The 21,790-nt window shown below is 42.8% G+C and overlaps 1 protein-coding gene across 1 annotated transcript in view; it reads right to left on the bottom strand.

The window, feature by feature from the left end:
- Positions 1 to 4,592: 4,592 nt before the first annotated feature.
- LOC146867188 (beta-microseminoprotein-like) overlaps positions 4,593 to 21,790 on the bottom strand; it is an 88,351-nt gene continuing 71,153 nt past the window's right edge. Inside the window, exon 4 of the mRNA XM_085603774.1 lies at positions 4,593 to 4,846. Within this exon, the coding sequence (XP_085459900.1) occupies positions 4,714 to 4,846 (133 nt within the window). The 3' untranslated portion in view covers positions 4,593 to 4,713. The remainder of the gene's footprint in view (positions 4,847 to 21,790) is intronic.

Here is a 21,790-nt window from a genome sequence, read left to right on the forward strand (position 1 = left end):
ACCCTTGCAAAAGTGCCTTGATGCAAACGTTCAAATAAGTGGCAGAGGTATACCGTAACACCCATCTCTAGCAGTATTGCCCAGAGCTTGCCCCTCTGAACCAGATCAAACGCGGATCGGAGATCCACAAAGATCAGGTATAGGCTACCAGCCCCCATGGTCACCGTTTTCCAGTAAACTAACTGAAGTCTAAACAGTTGGTCAATTGTAGAAACCTTGGCACGAAAGCCCGCTTGGAGGGGAGTTAGGACGTGGTGTTCATCCATCCATCTCTGCAACCTAGTTAAAAGAAGGCGAGCAAACAATTTCCGCAGGACATCAATGAGGCTAATGGGTCGGTAATTAGCCGGATCGAGTGGGGAAGCCTTCTCATGAATGGGAATAATCTCGGCACCCCGCCAGGTTAGGGGGATCTCCATGCCATGAAAAATAGCATTAAAGTATAGCAAAATATAGGGAGCCCAAACCTTCTGTTCACTCATGAATAGATCGTCCGGGATCCTGTCCAGACCGGGAGCCTTCCCAGAGGAAAGGCTTCTAAGAGCCGCCTGGATTTCAGGGATAGTACAAAGTTGATAATCAGAGACCCTTACAACTAGTAGTGCTGAAGCAGATCTACCCTTCAATGGGGAGGCCAGGTCTGCTGGAGATACAGAATCCAAATGGGTGAATAGAGGCTTGAAATGGGCTATCCAAACCTCTTCACTCAAGTTAGGTATTATAGCGGGGGGCCCCTCTAGCATGCCTGATCTAACTAGGTTCCAGAAGGCCCTGTAATCGGGACCTTCCAGGGCATCTTTTATACTAGCTCACCTCGAGGCCTCCCATTCAGACTTGGACTCCATAGTAATACGTTTATATGTGTGTCTAACCTCCCAAATACTCAACAGGGAACCAGTTTTAACCTCCCTCACAAGAGCCCGTTTGGCCGCCCTACAGTTATTGTCAAACCAGTGGGCCTGATTTTTATCCCGTAGCTTAGTGTTGACTGAAGTGTAAAAAAAAAAATAATCGGCCAAAGTAGAAAGAAGCTTAGAGTGAATATTCTCCAGCTCCTGGAAATAGGTGAGATCGTATTTATCAACCGGGAGTTCAAAAGCCTCTGCTAGAGAGGTGGCCACATGTTGATATAGATGAGCTATTTTATCAGGAGCTAACACAAACTTAGCCCACCTGATGCGCCTACCCCCCGCCACTAGGGTTAAGTTCGAGTCAGGGAATATCTCCAATGCCCCCAGTTCGTATTGATGTCCCATTGTATGTGTTACTTCAAGTGATAAGAGATTATGATCACTATCTACCCTATTAATTACAGTAAAAACACTCAGTTGGGGCCAGAATTCCATATTGACCATAATATAGTCAATAGTTGTACTTTTTCCCACTCTTTTATATGTACACTTCCCTGGGGCATTGGGAGGGAGTCTCCCATTACAAGCTCTGAGAGAGTGTGTTATTAGGAGCTTATTAATCTGTAGGGCCAACGGTGTTAGACGCTTTACCGAATACATAGAGCACTCCGGGATGTGCCAAATAGACTCTTCATCTAAGGTCACAGAGGGGATCCCTGCTAAAGGTTCGAAATGACAGTTAAAATCACCCCGATAACTCTATGTGACGGTGAAGGAAAGATAGAAAGAAGTTCATCAAGAGCCTCTAGGGTAGATAACCCCAACCGGATGGGAATAGGGCGCAAGTAAACATTAATGACCGCCACCGACAAACCATCCATGTATTTAAGTATAATACAGAGGATGTCCTGGGATTGAGAATCTATTACTTTAACTGAACACCCCAAATGTGTGGCTACCCAAATACATAATCCCCCTGAAGGACGTCCCCTGGGTCCCTGCACAGCCGGGATATCATATATTGCAAAGCCTACCCTTATCGGGGGAGTCAACAACCAAGTCTCTTGGAACAAACACAAGTCATATTTGTCCACCAACTCACCCCACTCTGGATTGGATAACTTAGATCCAAGCCCTGCTACGTTCCAGGACCCAATTAAAGATCTACGGGAATCTGCCCTTACGGGACTAGATATGGAAGACTCTAGCACATTAAACGGGCGTGATCCTAGAGAGGTCTCCAGAACCAGACCATCTCCCAAATGGCTACTATTAAGACATGGGCTGTGTGTGGACGTTGTTGTTCCGGCTTGCTTCTCCCCTAAAGCATGCTGGGGAGAACTCTCCTCAACACGCCCACCCTCCACCACACGACAATCGGCCACATTGGGGGACATTACGGTAGGCCACGATCGATGACATAGTCAGTCCACACTATTCAAGACACTAAAAGTGTTAGCTACGGGTACATTATACTCCACTACCTGTGGCCCGTGATAGAAATAAGTTGATACGGGCCCACCCGGTAGTAAAACCCGTGAATAGAAATACCCCAAGGGGAGAGGATTGATTGAACCCAGATTACACGGGCCTCCCCACTCAAGGTTGTGATTGACCACTCCGGGATCCCTAAAATTAACAATCACAGAATTCCCACCGATATCCTTGGGTTTGTTCCCCAACCAGCTAACTCTTCTAGCAAATAGAATTTCCCCCTGGCCCGAACTCAACAATGGTCTGTGTCTATTCAACCAAAAGATAACTTTGTTCTTCAACTCGGGGAAAGTTTCTCCACGCTCACCAGACAACGAAGGAACCCCTGATAAAACCACCACGTACGGAGAAGCCTCAGGTGGTAACTGGGGACAAAGTGGAAGTTGTTGGGATACATTACCAAAATTTTTCGAAGCAGAGCCTTGGAGCGCCGAACCCCGACCCGCCCGCTGCTTACTAGTGTCTTTAAGGGTGGGAGATGGATTACGGGTAATCGGGCTATCTGTAACTGGAAGCACCCTAGGTGGAATACCAGGGCCAGAGACATTAGTCTCTGGGGTTCGTTTGCTCGTATTAATTGAGACCGATCCCTGAACCAGATTGTCTAAACAAGAAACTTCCTTTGAGCTATGGCCTTGCGAGGCCTGCTTGGTGTTACCTGGAGCTACTTTCACGATAGTATTCCCAGTTGAAATAGGAGGCAGATCTCGTCCTCCATTTTTAATGTTTATCAATGAAACTACTTTTTCAATTCTACTCATCTAAATTTTAAAAATGGGAATTGATGAGTTGTTCCAGTTGGGCTTGAAAATCAATTAGTAAATGAGTAGCCCATACCGGTGGAGATAAAGTTGAAAAAGGTGGAGCAGAGTCTGCCTCTAGGTCATCTATAATAGGTATATTACTCTTAGCTAACTTATTAGTAGGTTTCGAACTTTTAGTTCTGGAGCGAGGCTTTAGTGTCTTTCTAGATACTCAGCTTTGGTATACCTCATAGGTATAGGCTGGGTCGGGGAAGTGGGAGGTAGAGGTACTGCCCCGATTACTTACCAGTAATCTTCCTTACTCTTAGTCTTACTCACTCTTGACCCAGCCATTTGTTACCGCCCACCCGCCGCCCCTGGTATATTGGCCTTCGATACAAGGCTTGGTATTACAGGAAGTGCTGGGGGAGGTCTACTCTCCTTTAGTACCTTGCTGACGGTGGGTGGAATTAGATAGTATTTCCTGTTTTGTATCCTGTTCTGGGATTCGGCAACTGAACCTGCCTGATAGGTAAGGACTGGGTCAGGGATGAGTAGGACTAAGAGTAACGAAAATTACCGGTAAGTAATCGTGCACTACTTACCTACCTGGCATGCCAGTACGTTCCAGCCAGAAGCCTATTTTTTAATGCCCCACCTGATAAAACTACGCCATTTGCTAGACAACTGGTAGAAGATCCTTGGGGGTCCAGAGTCTGAAATTATCTAACATCATTTATCCCCCATCTCCGAATGACCCTGGTCACCTCCTTTTCACGCACTCCTTATAACCAAACTTTTCATCAGGCTTTCAAATAAGACCAATGGCCAAGGGAATGGAAAATGCAAGAATGCCAGATCTAAGTTCTTCGTAGACACTGGATGTGCTCTAACTCTTATGTACTTTGTTCCTTAACCTGTCTGGGTTTTTTACTCTTTCGGTGCAGTGCTCTGAAGTGGCCTTAGTGACGTATAGTGCAAACACAACCCCCACTAAATAAATAAATGTACTACTGTACTTGTGCAACACAATACGTGCCATAATTTTTAAAAACACGAACTGTAAACATGCAGCATAATGTGATTACAGATCTCTGTGAACAAGTCAAACATTTTACTATTGTATATATTACCTTATTTGTATTGTTGATTTGACTTTACTTGAATATGGTTTATTTCTCAAGAATGGGTAAACCTAAGTTGTTATAAAATACCTGTGAGTACTTACACACAAACCTTACAGTAGCTTTGCGCCCAATCAACCCACCAACTTTGTGCCATAACAAATACTCACCCACAGGAGGGAAACTATTTTATCAACATTAACATGTTGTGCGAAAATCCCTATTTGGTACCCAGATTAAACTCCATCCATTTGAGAGAAAATAACTCTTGATCCCTCACCCATGGCTATCTTCATGATCGGGCACCTCAGTGGTACAATTTCATAATCAGTTCCTGCAAAAAAGGGTTTGATGGAGTACTAATGAAAGAGAACAACAAAGAGGTGCAGCTATATTTTATTGTACAAATGTGTAGACATTATTGGAAAAGGATAGAATAACAACTGTTCATTTTAAAAAGTCAACATTATTATGTTTGATTATTTTTGAAGCCTGTATATTTTATCTGCCGACTGCAGCAAAGATAGGGCACTCAACAGTAGGGTCATCTTTTCTGACAACTCTGTTTTCACATGCCTTGTAGTCCATAAAAGTCCTACAGTTCTCCTTATCGTACTTCACAGGTGTGACATATCTACAATAAAAAAAGAAATATGAGTGTACCATCATATGTTGAAAAATACATCTTCATCACGTCACAAGTGCCATCAGTTACCAAGCCATTCTGGTTTGCATGTACAAACCCGCACAGGGCTAAACGTTACAAAGGAAGTGCACTATGACTTCGAAAGGTAAAAAGAAAAATGCTTGTAGTGCTATTGTTTTTTGCTTTTAGCCATGCTGTGCAGAAGTCACACTATTCTGCAACACAGCTAAACGACATTGGTGAGGCCAATTGCTATATATTCTGGCTTTGCCAATGTTACTTAGATCTCAGATCTTGGTACGGTCGGATATGCTTTTAACCCTTTGTAGTTAACGCCAAGTAAAGAGGGGTGGGGTGAAATGCTACCTGCCAGCTTGGTTGGCGGATCCCCCTTCAGTCAAGGCCAGTGCAGGTCTCATTTGCTTATGTTTAGTCAATGGAACAGAAAGCAAAATTAGAAGGGGTTGGAATGGACCTCAAGTAATTTTCAGTGCATAAGGCACACCGAGAGGTGGTTTGTATAGCTGATTTTGCATAGAGACCAAAAAATATCCTAAAATATTTGGCTGTTAGTGCAAATAACAACAGTTGCTTGGCGACGACAGAATATTTATATAGCACTTGCCCACTGGACTTTTTTTCCCTACACACCCCTAAGTGTCAGTGGAAAACTTAATATCCTGAGTATAGTGTCAGGCTAATGATTAGGAGCAAGACCAGGCACTTTTTTTTTAATGATACACATTCTCTAGTGCAATTAATTCTAGCACTTCTCCGTCACATTTTTGCTATTTTTAGTGATTTTGGAATATGATTATATTGTACTTTATGCATTCCATTGGAAATACCCAAGTCTTTTATCCCTCCATTCATTCTTACATCTTCTGGCAAGCATAAACACAAAATAAGCATTCATGTCTGTCGTTTTCCTATTGTGTAGTGATATGGCTTTTACCAAGCTGCACCAACAAAACAAACAGGCATGGCTTGGGCAGCTGTGGTAGTAAAAACGTACCCAGAGGGAAGCACTGGACTAGGGTAGGAGCAAGAAGGGACATTGGTAGGTTCCCTCACACACATATTACTGGTGCAAAACATGGATTGGAGGAAGATGCTTCCTCACACCCATAAAACATGAAAACTATATGCAGCAACAGTGTAGGGTTTATTAAGTATAGGTGTGTGGGGAGGCGGGGAGAAATATATGGTTTTTTTTTTAGCATCTCACTGTGTGGGGTTGTATGGGTAAATTTGATCATGTTTTGATGTGGTGGTGAATATGATGGGGACAGATTTTTATTGTTGTGGTGTGATGATGCAGTGGAAAGAAAGTAGTTACTTGCCTGTAACAATTGTGTTGTGGATTAGATGTCTTCTTGAGTCACATGCTCTACATTTATACCACCCAGTAACTGGATTTGGACATAGCTTTGAAATGAATATACCTTTAATTTTTTAGCATCAATCTCACCTGTAGCCAGTATGAGTCTCTTGGATATGAACAGTAAGCCCACAATGCCTAAGAAGTAGCCACCACATGAAGATTCATTTTTGCTCAGGACTTTATTTGCATGCATGTACTGAGTATATTTTACTGAAAAGTGAACAATGTGCTTGCAGTAACAGACGTAACTCTCAAACAGTTTCAAGCTACAGAACTACTATTTCTGGTAGGTAACTAGTTTTCTTTGCAGTATGAGACTACTCTAGATTCACACACTGTGCATTGAGTATACACCTTATATTCTCCTTTGAATGAGGGTGTGAAGTGTGAGGCCCATATAGGTTTTTGATGGGTAGTTGTTAGCACAGATTCCTCACCAAGAATATTCCCAGGTGCCACACTGGATTCAGTGATTTTTACAAGCACTGCCACCCAAATTTGCTGGAGATCCAATGATTTCAAATTCTGCTCAGGCAAAGTGCCAGGGACGGTGTCTCTACTGAGAACAACAGGAGTCAATCCGTGACTTCTCTGCACTGCTTGGGCGCTCTTCACAACTCGAAGTTGTGCAATATGCACCAGAAGGCAATCAGGCAGTCGGAGGTGAAGTTTAATGTCACCGAGCATAAGAAGAGGTTGTATTTAAAACAGAAGTCCTGCTGCTGCTTCAACTCACATGGCCATGCTCGCTTGACATTTCAGGGTCGGTTCTGCATGTAGCCCTCTTCCTGCATTAAAGTCTTCCACTAAGTCAAAGTCAAAAACATTTTATATGTGCAAGAAAATGAAGCCAAACTCGTCCCTATATCTCCACTTGCAGTTTGGCGAGAAGTCGCTAGGGTGTCACTCGAAGGATCATGTGTCTTCTGACTCCAAATCGGTCAACATTTGGCCCGGGCATGACTCAAATTTCCCAGGCTGCATTGGAACCTGCTGCAAGTAGCAATCATCAAGGATGGCATGCTACAAATTTCCACATGCTACCTGCTCCCTCTGACATACCTTTGGGCCCCAAGGAGCCACAAGAGTCCGATGTTGAACTTTTCCCAGCCAGTTCTCCCTGGCCGGCTTTCACAGTCCCCTTGCCCATGGCACAACAAGGCCGTTCTAGACATTGACTCCAGCCCTACAGTCTAAGCCAGCTCCTTCTATGCATTGCTATGCCGACTCTGCCGGCTCTGGTCTCTGATTCAAAAACTGTTGTCAGCACTCGTCAGGCCTCTGTCACGCTATGAAATAACAGCCAGACTCTTGGCCTCAACCTCTCACTTGAAGCCAATACTAAGGCTTGCTCAATGCCTCTCACAACATTGATAATGATGCCAAGGTGGACTACATGCTCCGCCTCAATAAACCGATCAAGGACTCTATTAAGACTCGCAAAATGCCAGTGGTCTAGACACCTCACAAGAGACAAATCTGCACTCGTCACGTGGTCCACCAATGGAAAAAAATGCCTTTTTTTGCTGTAGAAGTGTGAAAAGCAACAGAAGTGCTAGACTACAATTACTTAATCTGAAAACCGAAGCCACTTTATTGACTAGTGGCACCTGAGGCTATTCACTCCACGAGAGACGGTAAACATCGTTGACAAAGATTTTTACACATTTGCATGCCATTACAACGCAAGCTGTACAACGACTTGCTGTAGGAGGCAGAAGGTGTTGGATTTTAAATCCAGCACCTTCCCTACTGTTGCGCAGACTGGAGTTGGAATAGTAAATAATATTATTCCAACATCCAGCGCCCCCACTACAGCAAGTCTTAGTAATGACTTGCGTTGAAATGGTCTGCAATGTAACAACGCAGTCATTGTATTGATCGCGTTGTAATGGCATGCGTTCTAAACGTATGTGGTATAACGTGGCCTATTCATGAGAGACAGCAATTCTCTGACTTTTCCTCCCCTGTTGCAGCAGTTCCTAATTAGGGCTCTTGCTCTCTTAGGATATGGCCCTCATCTGGAAATCCGTCACATCAGAACGATGGGCTTACAGATTGTTCAAAGAGACTACGACCTGCTTTTTATTTCTACCTTTTATTCCACCTTCAACATAGCGATTTGTGGCAGATCATGTCCCTATTTTGATGCAAAATGTCAATCTCCTGCTGGCAAAAGGCACCTTTAAGTGGGTTTCAGATTCCAAGAGGGGCAAGGGGTGATACTCACTCTACTTCATCATCCAGAATAAGGACGGAGGTCTCAGGCGAATACTCAACCGCCATTGAATACCTTTCCGAAGAACAAATTCAGAATTCTTGCTCTGGCTCAGGTACTCTCTGCTCTGGATCCAACAGCCCGGAAGGTGTCCCTGGAATTGCAAGACGTGTATTTTCGTACCTGCCCTACAGTCCCACAAGACCTAAATGTGGTTCATGGTGCAGTCAAAATTATGACAAAGTTGCTGTGCTGTCCTTTGGCCTTACCTTGCCCATCCGGGTGTTTAAAAAAGTGATGCCGGTGGTCAGGCCGTAACTTCTGAGGTCAGGGATACATGTATTCCCATACCTGAAAGTCTAACTGCTCCAGGCGGGTTCACTATAGTCGGTCATAGACCACCTATGACAACGACTGGGCTCTTGATCTTCTTCAGGTTGTCCATCAGTGAGCTGAAATCTCACATGAGACTTATGCAAAGGATTCCCTTCATAAGAGTTATACTGGATACAGTGGTGTGCCACGCCTTTCCACTGCTGCAATGAGGCCAGGGCATTCAGGATATGATCTAAACATTTCCAGCTTTTTTCCTGGGTCTCGGTGAAGAAAGTTCTAGGGCTTCTTGAGCTACTGTCATCATGCATCCTTGCTTCTCTTAAGCCAGATGGAAGATGTGGTCTCTGCAATGGAACCTACAGTTTCAATGGCTTTAGCATGGCTGTCTCCCTGGCAGCGTCAAGATCTCACAAGGGATGGCTCAGGACCTCATGTGGTGGTACTCAAGCATCAACCAAACAATTGGCAGGCCACTTTCCCTTTTCTCTTGGATGTCAAAGTTGTAATAGATGCTTTGTTAATAGGTTACAGAGTTCATATGGAGGGATAGAGAACAGAGGCCTCTGGTCTCCAGTAGAAAGCCAGCTTCACATCAACCTTTTGAAGCTTCTGGTGAACTGACTGGCCCTGAAACCCTTCCTATTGACTATCAAGGAAAGGCTGGTGCAGGTCCTAATGGAAAACACGACTCCCACATCATACAAGCAAGGTGCTTTAGGGGCCTTGGACCATTGCCAGTAGGCTCTGTGCGGCTTGAGGTGACCTAACCAGCAGAAAATATTTTTGGTGGCCAACCACATAGCGGGGTCAGTGAACGCTAGAGCAGATGAGCTTACTAGAGATCTGCTTGTGGACCATGAGTGGCATTTCCACCCTCAGGTGGTGCAGAGCATCTTCGATCAAACGGGCACGCTCTGGGTAACTTTGTTCACCACCATCCAGAATGTGCAGTGCAGCATCTGCACACTGGAGTTTCCTCCAAAAGGTAATTGATAGAAGAATTCTGTCTGTGATGGCCATCACTATAAACGGTCTCCTGTACGTGTTCCCACCACTGCTTCTCCTGCCTTGATTTCTGAGAAAGACAGGACAGACCTTGCCCAAGTCATCTTAATAGCAGTGGAATACGCCAGTAGGATGTGGTACTCAGAGCTTAGCATTTACATGTCGATCGATCTACCCCTTAAGGAGAAAATACGGTCTCAGCAACAGGGGAGGACTCTGCACCCAAATTTCCAAAACCTGCACCTCAATGCATGGCTATTGAGTGGAGACTATTGATTTTTTTCAATTTGCCTACTGTAGTGGTATATGTCATTCTTGTAGCCAAATGTCAATTCATGAAGTTCATTCGTGCAAGGAGAAGGGAGAAGGGAAACATTTGTGGCCTGGAGTAGAGCACGTCAGCTAGATTCTTTGCAGGCTAAACTCTCATGATTATTTTTTTTAATGGCCCAGAATGGCCTTGCAGTGAATACAATTAGGGGTTATTTGTTGGCCTTTTTGGCCTTTTATATTTTCTTGATCTACACTCTCTCTTGAAATCACCGACTCTGATGCGTTTTCTAAAGGGCCTGATGCATATGCTCTAACCAAAAGTTTTTTTTCATGCCTTAGAGAGGTGTAATCTAATTCTGACTTTTGTTTTGTGCAAACCATGTGAGCCTATGCACAGTGGGTCACTATGGCTTTTAATGATCAATAGAGTGTTGCTAATCTCCATCATTTCTTAGTACCGAGTGAACGACAGGCACTCAACATGTTAAGCTCCTGCAACACTTTCTTTCCAAGCAAATTGGTGTTGAGGCCTTTAGACTGCCTTCCTGCCAAAGGTAGTACTACCCATCCATGACAGTCAATTAATCCACCTGCTATCATTTTCTGCTCCACTGCACCGTTCGAAAGAAAAGGAGAGGCTCCACCATCTTGTACCTCTGAGAGCTTAGCGTTTCTACATTGACTGTACGAGAGACCCTTGTCTGAATTATCTGATCTTTGTGGGGTTCACTGGAAGACAAGACAGGCAAGGCAATACAAAAGAGGACTTGGTCCAGGTGGCTAGTCATCTGCATTAAAATCTGCACGCTTCAGAAGGCCTGTGGACTTATTTCACTGGGGTCAAGGCATCTACAACTAGATTTGTGGGGGGGTGTCAGTTCTAGGGTTCTAGATATCTGCCAGTCTACATGGTGGGCATGAGTGCAGACTTTCACAAAACATTATTGCTTTGGCAGTCACGGCCAAAGGGAGGGCCATTTTGCCAGCTTGGTCCTGTAAGACTTCCTTATCTGAGTCCACTTCTCAGACCTCCACCTTTGGGAGGTACTTCTGTAGCTTCTATTCTTAAAGGTGAAGAATCTGCTAGAAGTATCCATCAAAAGAATAAGTTGCTTACCTTCAGTAATGCTCTTTCTGGTGGATAGTCTATCTAAGCGCAGATTCCTCACTGCCCTTCCTCCTGCAATGTTAGATTTTGGCAGCTAGTGTGGGAACTGATTATTCCAAGTTCTTCCTCTTATGTTCTTCCATGTTCACCATTGTAGCACTCATTGCACCTTTATTGTGACAACCACTAGATCTTTTCTCTCCCTCAAGGCTAAGGGTGGGTTGAATGTTTTAATTGGTGGAATTTTGGTCACTGTGCGCTGCTCTTTCACCTGCTGTTCAGGGCAAAGACCGCCAATTGCTAAGTGGTGTTTTTTTTCTCAGAAAATGAGAATAGGTGAGTGCAGGTGAGATTTGGCGTCCCCTAGCAATATTTTCTAATGCAGGCAGTCAAAAGCAAGCGTTCAGGGTCACAGGGCTGCCACTAGAGAAGATTTGCTGCCAGTTAAGTAGATTTTCTTCTGGAGCAGCAGCAAAATCAGCTTGAATGGCCGCAGGCTCTTGCACAACGTATGGTGCCACTTGCATGATTTTCCCACGTTGCTCACACTACTGGTGCTATATTGCAGAGCTGGCCAGCACATCTGCATGTTTTCTGACCATTGGTGGAACACTGAGGAATCTTGCAGATTTTTTATGTAACTCCACTGAATCCCACGGAGTGAAACACTGCAAGTTCCATCCACCACTACTCAAGGCCTGAGATTATTGTTTCATTAGCGAATCTTGTACAAGATGCAAGTGCATTCACGCATGAGGTATCAAAAGAATGCATGATGCCATTATTCACAACATTTTTTTTTATTGTTCTCACTGTCAGAGACAGTGATTTTTGCTAACGGTGAACCTTTCCTGGAATGTCCGGTCTCTCTTTGAAAATGATACTGCCATAACTGTGACCATATTGATCTCTGTTCCACAGAACAATTTCTGTTTTGATAGTATGAGAGAAAATGTGTCCATGATCGTTGTGAGTCCCAATTGAGGAGTAACACCACTAGGTTTATGATGCTATAGCATCATTGGAACAAGCTCACCTTCACTAGCTAGTCATGTAGATACTGATCAACATGCTTTTTCTCCCACCTTAGATGTGAAGCCATTTCAGCTAGACATTTTGCCATTATTCTTGATGTCAATTTACGGAATAAATCTCATGAAATTAGTGAATTCAGAATTAAGCAATATTGGTGACTTTTGCTGAAAGTTCTTGGATGAAAGATTCTGTGGTACTTTTGCTTGCAGGAGAATGGTTCAAGTAGAAAATGTTGTGTGAGAGAAGTAAAACCAAAACTGAGAAACATTTTCTTCTCAGTCCTCTGCTGGTATCTTGCATGAATGGTATGTCCTCACATTAGATTTTTATTCCAGGAAAGGCCACATAATTTACATATTGTTTTCAAACTTCACAGAATTTAGTGTAATTGCACAGTCTTACCTCCCATACTTGTAATGTTGTCTTTTGGGTCTGATTCTGGAAGGTTTTGTGTTAACACCATGTAGTGGTTGTATTTCGTAATTGTAGGAAATTACCATCTTTTGTGTGATTTACTCCTAATTTTTGTCTTATTTGTTTTGAATTTTATCCCGGTGCAATTTACCCCAGCTAACCAAGAGTAAGGTACCTGTGCTCCCCTTTTAATTATGGTTAAATTAGTTTATCTCAAATAACAAATTTTACATACCTAGAAGTTCCTAGTATAGGGTGTAAAAAATGCATCCCGGACCTGGAAGTTAAATGCTACCTGTGGACTGCAGCACCTATTGTGCCATCCACATGGTTTATCCCAAATAACAAATTTAACATACCTAGAAGTTCCTAGTATAGGGTGTAAAAAATGCATCCCGGACCTGGAAGTTAAATGCTACCTGTGGACTGCAGCACCTATTGTGTCATCCACATAGTGTGTCTGTAAAACAATGTTTCAGCCCTACCACGTTTAGCCTTAAAGCAGCAGTCTAAAAGCTACTGTCAAACCTTCATCTCTGGCTTTGATGATAGATACAAAAGTGATAGAGTGGACTGTTCGCGATTATCATGTCCTAGATCTACTTATCAAAGGCAAGCATATGGGGCTCACTGGTAGTGCACGCTCAGATATAGTACTCCCATTGCAAATGACAAATAATCATAGAAGTATTAAATAGCCAAAAATAGTGAGGAATTGTAAAACATTACATGAAATATTTTCATGCAATTGCTGCTCTAGAGCCATATGAGAACATAAACACAGGAGGAATCCCAAAACCTTTAGGTCATGATGATTTTTTGGAGCTTTTACAAAGCGATTTACTACAGACTATATTAAAGAGAATATAAAAGAGAAGCCACCATTATGCTATACACAACCATGCAGAAAGACAAAGATGCAATTGGTGTAGTCTATAACATTGCAAACTTTTAAATGTACATAAACACAAATTAAAAAAGCCTGCAAAAATTTAAATTGGCTGGATATAAAAGACACCATTAGAAGAAATGATACACAGGTTTTTGGACATTTAACTTCTCACGGGAGCTTAAAATCAAACACTATTGCGGAACAGTATGACAGGCAACAAGCATGGAAGAGTCACTTTGCTGAGTTGTATGCTGAATATAATGGAGGGACCAACATAGCAAACATTGGGGCAGGACATCCTACAGATTATCTGACACTGCATCCTGAATTTAAGTCTCTGTTGTTTCCTCTACAGAAAACAAGTGAAGCTTTAATAACTACTAAGAAAGAGAAAGCCCAGGGCCCAGCCAAAATGCCTATCGACCTCAACTTATCTGAACCCTGGATCTGGGTTACATTCTTCAACATACTGACAAACGCTATTGACAATAGAGCAACAATTCCCTACATATAGAAAAGAGGATAACATGTTCCCATATATGTGAAAGGGAGAAGAGAAGATACAGCCAACTATAGGCCAATAAACCTAACTGACAACTTGCAAAAACATTTGTGTAATCAGGTCTCCAATCTAAATTGCAGCAATGTATTTTTTTTTTTGCATATTTATATAGCGCGAACTAGACCAGAAGGTATTGGAGCGCTTTACATAGCACCGTATTTACATTACACATTCAGGCACGGGGAGATTAAGTGATTTGCCCAGAATCACAGGATGTGGACGCGACCCCAAGGCTCGAACCCTGGTTTCCTGCACCAGAGGCGGCAGCGCAGCCAACGGACCACATCCTCTCCCCTATGTATGGACAAACAGCATGTCCTGACTGATTTACAAACCGGCCTAAGAAGGAAAATTAGTACTTCTGAACGGGTCTTCAGGTTCCAAATCCTGTGCTGGAAATATCTCTTGTTGAAAAAACGATCATTTCTTTATAGCTTTTGTCGGCATGAGAGCAAATGACTATGGTATACAGCAACCACTCTTAATTCTTTAATGCAGCCACACTCAAATACTTATGCACAAGTAAGATGGAGTGCTCACATTGAACTAACAATTAGGATCCCTGTTAGGAGAGGAGTGTGGCAAGGTTGCATCATTGTGCCTACTCTCTTCAGTCTGTATTTTAATGAAGTATTGGGGTATCAAGTAAAGTGGCAGAATGACACACCAAAGATAGCAGGAGAGAACATTTCTGGATTGATGTTTGCAGCTGATATCCTATTAATGCCAAAAACATCCATGGGCCTGCAAAATCTATTGGCCATGTTTACAACTTTTTGCTTGAGATAAAGGCTCACAACACAAAATACATGGCCATAAATCCTCACAGTGTGGTGGGGGATTTCTTTACAGTAGAAGGAACATGAATAGAAAGAGTCTGAAATGTTGATTGTCTAAGGGTAAAGCTCACTGAAACACTATTGTGGTATCCACAAATCACTGAAAGTCAATTGACACCAAAGAACAATGCCCCTATAGTGTCAAAAATGTTAAGAGCCAGAACAGTAAGGGTGGTTTCACCTGCTTTGAAGGTTTACCTGGCAAATTGGGCTGAGCTTGCCATTATATGGTGATGCGGTTTGGGGACTAGGGAATGTACAACTATTAACTAAATCTGAAATTCATTTCCTGCAGTCTTTTTGGTCTACCAAATGAATCCTCACTTCTTTTATATCTCGATCTATCTTTAAATTAAGTGGCTTTTGTCACCAAATGAACACCTCTACTATATTGGATAAGGGTATGGGCGGTTGAAGTGTTGGAATGTTTACAGACCTAATTGGTTGATCTGTTGGAAACCGATAAAGCTTGCACTACCCCTTGGCTTAGGTATGTAAAATCTCTGCTCTATCTATTAGTCCTAGAACAGCTTTGGATGAACCTGATGCCTCTAAACAATGATATAAGGAGCATATTAAAAGATAAATATTGACAATATGTCTGATCCAAGATGTTAAGGAAGCTAAAGGTCAAAATTAAAAGTTTGGATGACAAGTGTGTTCCTAAATCTGAACAGTACATGGATGATATTTTGTCATGTAAAATCTCTCCACTCCTGTTGCTATCCCGCATTGTTCATATTTAACGCTCATTTTCGCATGGCGCATTTCTAAATAAGCGCTCTTTAACGCTGGCGGATCATTAGTAGTTTCCACTTAAACTTACTCCCAACTGCACATTATCACGCATCATTTCCATTTGAAGCTCGCTTTTAAAACACTCAATCTGCAGCCTCGGCTCACATTCAGATAAAAATGTCTGACGCTGGATGTTTCATTGCACTTTCCTCATTAACCAATCTCCAAATCTAGACTGTTTTTAAGTTTAGTCAATTCTGTTACCAGCCCACGCGCAAATACTGAGCATGTTATGAAACTAAGTTCTCTGGCATGCATAGTGCAGAACTCCTTTAAAAACACATTATGACTTTTATTGATAGAACCATTGGTATGTATAGCGCTTTAAAGTCACATTCATGACATAACTAGATCATGCTCCAATGTATGTTATCATGACCCAATGTGGGTGTTCCCATTTCCATTCCTCCTCTTTCTCGTATTTTTTAAAAACAATGTTTAACCTTCTTAATACTCATTTCACACTGAGTGATCTATGTATCAGAAAGAACTCTTCACTTTATACTCTTCTTCTCACCTCCACTCTTCTTTCTAGATATAATCGTCTTCTCGCATTGAGCCCATCATCATGAGGTAAGAACAACTAGCAACTTGTTGCAATATGACAACCAAATTGAGTCACCCAAATATAAAAGATATAGACAGGTTAGTTCTATCAAACAGTATATCTCATCACTCAATTAGGAGAGCGGGTTACGGTCTCTTCTAAACAACATCCAAGGGGCCTTAACTCTTCACATGTATATATATGTATGTTCTTGTGATATAGTTAGAAATATTATTATTATGTCCACCAAATGCCCTTGAGCTTTTAGAGAGCACTCGACGAAGTCCTGACCATCCGGTCTGCCAGCCTCGCTGCTGCCCGCCTGACTGCTTTGCAAAGTTAATCTGCCATGCCCGACGCGTTTCGAGGCCAATACGCCTCTTAATCATGGGCTGTTTCACAGAAGCATTAGATGACTCACCGGTGATTTCAACATATCTTTATTACTTTTTTCGTTGAAGTACGCCGCCCTCAGTGGGCGTGGCTTATTCTGCTCCGAGGAGCATGATGGTGCTAGTAGTCCAATAGGGTGAGTGTAAGTATATCCTATAGTAGGTTCCAAGTCTCTGTGTGTTATTAAACCATTTACAATAATCCTTGAGTAGGACGAAAGCAACATCAAGCGAGCTTACATTGCAGAAGGACCCCGTGCTGTCCGGCAAGATGATTTCTTCCACAGCCTTTCCATACCACGGAAATGGTGCATCTCCCCACGGCCAAGGCTGCCGTGTATTCCATTTTGTCCACCAAATGCCCTTGAGCTTTTAGAGAGCACTCGACGAAGTCCTGACCATCCGGTCTGCCAGCCTCGCTGCTGCCCGCCTGACTGCTTTGCAAAGTTAATCTGCCATGCCCGACGCGTTTCGAGGCCAATACGCCTCTTAATCATGGGCTGTTTCACAGAAGCATTAGATGACTCACCGGTGATTTCAACATATCTTTATTACTTTTTTCGTTGAAGTACGCCGCCCTCAGTGGGCGTGGCTTATTCTGCTCCGAGGAGCATGATGGTGCTAGTAGTCCAATAGGGTGAGTGTAAGTATATCCTATAGTAGGTTCCAAGTCTCTGTGTGTTATTAAACCATTTACAATAATCCTTGAGTAGGACGAAAGCAACATCAAGCGAGCTTACATTGCAGAAGGACCCCGTGCTGTCCGGCAAGATGATTTCTTCCACAGCCTTTCCATACCACGGAAATGGTGCATCTCCCCACGGCCAAGGCTGCCGTGTATTCCATTTTGTCCACCAAATGCCCTTGAGCTTTTAGAGAGCACTCGACGAAGTCCTGACCATCCGGTCTGCCAGCCTCGCTGCTGCCCGCCTGACTGCTTTGCAAAGTTAATCTGCCATGCCCGACGCGTTTCGAGGCCAATACGCCTCTTAATCATGGGCTGTTTCACAGAAGCATTAGATGACTCACCGGTGGTTTCAACATATCTTTATTACTTTTTTCGTTGAAGTACGCCGCCCTCAGTGGGCGTGGCTTATTCTGCTCCGAGGAGCATGATGGTGCTAGTAGTCCAATAGGGTGAGTGTAAGTATATCCTATAGTAGGTTCCAAGTCTCTGTGTGTTATTAAACCATTTACAATAATCCTTGAGTAGGACGAAAGCAACATCAAGCGAGCTTACATTGCAGAAGGACCCCGTGCTGTCCGGCAAGATGATTATTACTCTAATAACATTCCTTCCCTCCCCAGCTCTAAGCCATGGATGTTTTAATCAAAGAATATATTGTCACCAATACATAGCACTGACTTCCTCGAGGTACAAGTCAAGACCTAATCAGTATCATCATACTAGGTATTTTATTATTCATCCATCACATACAACTTCTATAGTTGTATAGAATACATTGTAACATAATGTATGTTTGTACCCCTTAGTACTCCCAGGTATACCTAACACGAAATACGGTGCTGTAAAAATAGTAGACTCAGCACAGATACATTGGACATAAACCGGGTAACAATATTATTGTTATGCCTTTCACTGGCAAATGCCATACAGATCACTATGGTGTGACCATAAGACTTTTGTGAAGGGTTGTATCACTATTGTCTATTCTTCACAAGTAACATAGATTCACTTCAATCACTTTTTCTTTTCTTTTATCTCTCCAAAACATTTTCACTTTCTAGTTTTTCTCTTTTTTTCACCTGATCCATCTGCATCTGTCTTACTAAACAACCTGTATATCATAAATAGTTTTTTTCCCTCTGTTCTCTATTCATTGCTCTAGAGACCAGCATTATAAATTTCAGCCATTAGACACCTATCTTTTCCATTTTATATCACGCCCACCCCCTGAATTGTGACGTGCAAAATGTAAAAATGTAACTATCTATCACATGCCTTAAGCTAGTTTCTTGGAAGTCAACAGAAAAGAACCATTCAAATGCAATATTTTCTTCACAGATATCATTGTCGAAGCTTTGTGGCCCTCGTTTCCTGACAAAGGTACTTCACTGTGCCGAAACGCGCGTAGAAGAACACTGCCATATATAAATTGTGCCACACTTTTTTGTCTACGAAAATCACAATTGAACAACAATGATCATGGACAATGTTTTTTAAAGGTACTTAGAGTGCATGAGACTGTATGAATGTAGACATGAATGGATCAGAGTGATTGAGTTATGCCATTTTATTTTTTGTTAAAAAGATTTCTAATAAAATAACTTTTGTAATTTTCTAAGAAACACAGTCATGTTGGTTCTTTCTTCTGTTTATTTGTCATTTGCATTATATCGATTGTAATATGATTGTTTTGTATATGTTGCCTTAAGTATTTACATTGAATTATTCTAGCCCTGCATTAAGGAACATTACCTCTTAGCAGGGGTCCTCTTTCTTGACATTATATTTTGCCATGGACTGCAGAAAATCTGTACATACGATTTAGAATTGTCAATTTACCTGTGAATTCATTTAGTTCAAGATAGAGAAAAGTGGTGTGAGGAGTGATCAATGTCCAGTGTGCAAATTTACCAGACAGACAGAAAAACATTTACTAATTTTTTGCCTGTCATATAATATTCCAAGAAGCAAATGGATTAATCCCAATATGTCGAACTATTGGCTTTGAAATAACAATGTAGGTGAGGAGTGCACACTATTGTGAAACCTGAATCAGTGTATTGCGGTACGCGTGCTGTGTTGCAAATATGCCTGCGAAGCATATGTTATGGAAACCAACTAAGTGGCCAAGACCCTGATAGGCGACTAGGACTGCAACGTCATCATAAAGGTTTTAGAAAAGTTGATAGCCAGACCTAGAGAAATGGAACAAATTCCTCAAATAGTTTCTTTAACCTCTTCAGTGCCCATGAAGAGATAGTCTCGTCATGGAGCATGGTTGCGCTGTGCCCATGACGAGACTATCTCGTCATGAACCCCACCCACTAGTGCAACGCCCGGCACAGGAGGGGGAAAGGGCGTGGCATTGAAGGGGTTAAAGCATTGGGTCACCACGTATGACAATACTGGGACCTTTTTCCCAGCAATGGAGGGGTGTCAGTAACTCTTGAGGACAGGACCTAGGCCATTAATGTATAACAGGATTAGTAGAGGGCCTAAAACACACCCCTGATGTACCCCAAGTCCAATCTTAGATCTCTCTGTCCTCTAGCCTGAGGAACCATATCAAAATGAGGCTGAGAGGTCGTAATGGAGGGCTCTCAGAAACAAGACCAGGTCCCCACCAACCCCCAACCCAGTCAATAACTCCCAGAGATTTGACCTCACTATGCTGTTGAAGGTACAGGACAGATCCATAAAGGTCAGACACATGGCGCCCTGCCTTGCAATGGTATACTTGCTTATCAGCAAGTGTAGATTTAAACATTGCTCCACTGTGTCCAGCCCCTCGAGAAATCTGTACTGCACCTCCAAGAGGATACCAGTTGCCCCGCCCAATACAAAAGACTGCCCAGAACTATCTCTGCCCATTATCTTAAGAGCCAAGTCCAATAATGACATTAGCGTGATCATTCGGGCGACTGGGGATTGTCCTTTTCAAAAGACAGGAAGGATGACAGCTAAACGCCAGGATTGGGATGAGCTAGCCTTACATAATGGGTTAAAACAGTTGCAAAGTAAAGGGGCCCATATGTCTGAGGCGGTTTTATATAGATTGTCACCCCATCTGGACTTGGTGCCTTCATAAATGAACTTCTGTTAATAGCCACCCTTACTTCTTCAATTGACCCAGGCCTCCTGGCTTTTAGTGGTAATAACAGTGTTCAGTTTCATCTCTACTGACTTGATGTTTCCGATAGCAGCCCAGAAGGCTCTAGAATCTTTTAACCTACAGGCTCTCACCAACTCTCGTCAGGACTCATCTTGTAGTTCCTTCTGACTGGACCTTACCTTGTCCCTGTAAACCTGTCTACATTGGCACACCTTCAACACGACTCTGGGGTCCACCTTTAACACCTTGTGCAGCAACTTTGAGGCCTTTCTAGAAACCATACAAACCCATCTTGCCTCTGTCTGCTAAGTTTCAATAGCATGCCATACTCCACTGTTCTCAATTCTGCAGGGGACATTCTGGAAACTTAAGACAGGGGAGTACCAATGTGAGGAAATTGAAGCATATTTTGCATAGGAGGGCATATGCACATGTTTCCAGACCAAGCCTCGACCTTGTGTTTTAGTTTCTAAAGATTGTGATGGCAAATTCATTGGTCCTTTCCCCCACCTCAGAAGACCTAATTCTAGGGACAGGGGGTTATTGTCATTGAACGGACTCACATCAATGTTAGCCCTCGTAACCTAGGTACGAAGTTACTGGTCTGCAAAAATGTAGTCTATCACTGATGACCTCTCCACCCTTTCAAAAGTTACTTTTGTTTAATACAGAGGATCAGAAACCTCAGTGGCAGTCAAAAGACTAAATTAATTAATGAACTGGAACACGGCCTGGCCCCCTTTATCTCTGGATCTACTATCATTAGCAGTCGAAAAATTATCAAACATGATGCGAGGAGGCCAAAAGGTCCTCCAGGCCTTATATATATTATCTGTCAATTCTTTATGGTTTGTGACATGATCAGTGTCAATAAACCATTGTAAAGATTTATTAAAACAATGCACATACCATTTGGCCATGTAGTTAAGAATGCTTGAATTAAGAGATTCTGGGGTGGTCTCACAGTTTTACGATGCAATTTAGGGACATCAGCTAATATGGCCACATACGGTTAGGCTGCTGGGGGTAGATCACATCACTTCTAGAGGAGCCCCCCTGGGCTAACCCTGCTAACCCTGCAACCTCCGCTAGATATGGGGAATTTCCTGTAGGGCAAAGCCTGGGAAGGGCATATCCTGTCCTGGAGCAATCAATAGTACAACTTCTCTAGGGACCGCTGTGAAAGAAACTGTAGAATCAGGCTGGAGAGCCGTACTAGACCCATTGACCTGGAACGGAGTCCTCTGCTCCGGTGCAGATCACACCACCTGTGTGTCTTGGACACCTCTAAGGCGAATAGAGCTAGAGGGTTTCAAGGCATCAACTTCA

The sequence above is a fragment of the Triturus cristatus genome, chromosome 1_2 (assembly GCF_964204655.1).
Source record: "Triturus cristatus chromosome 1_2, aTriCri1.1, whole genome shotgun sequence".
Classification (NCBI taxonomy): Eukaryota; Metazoa; Chordata; class Amphibia; order Caudata; family Salamandridae; genus Triturus; species Triturus cristatus.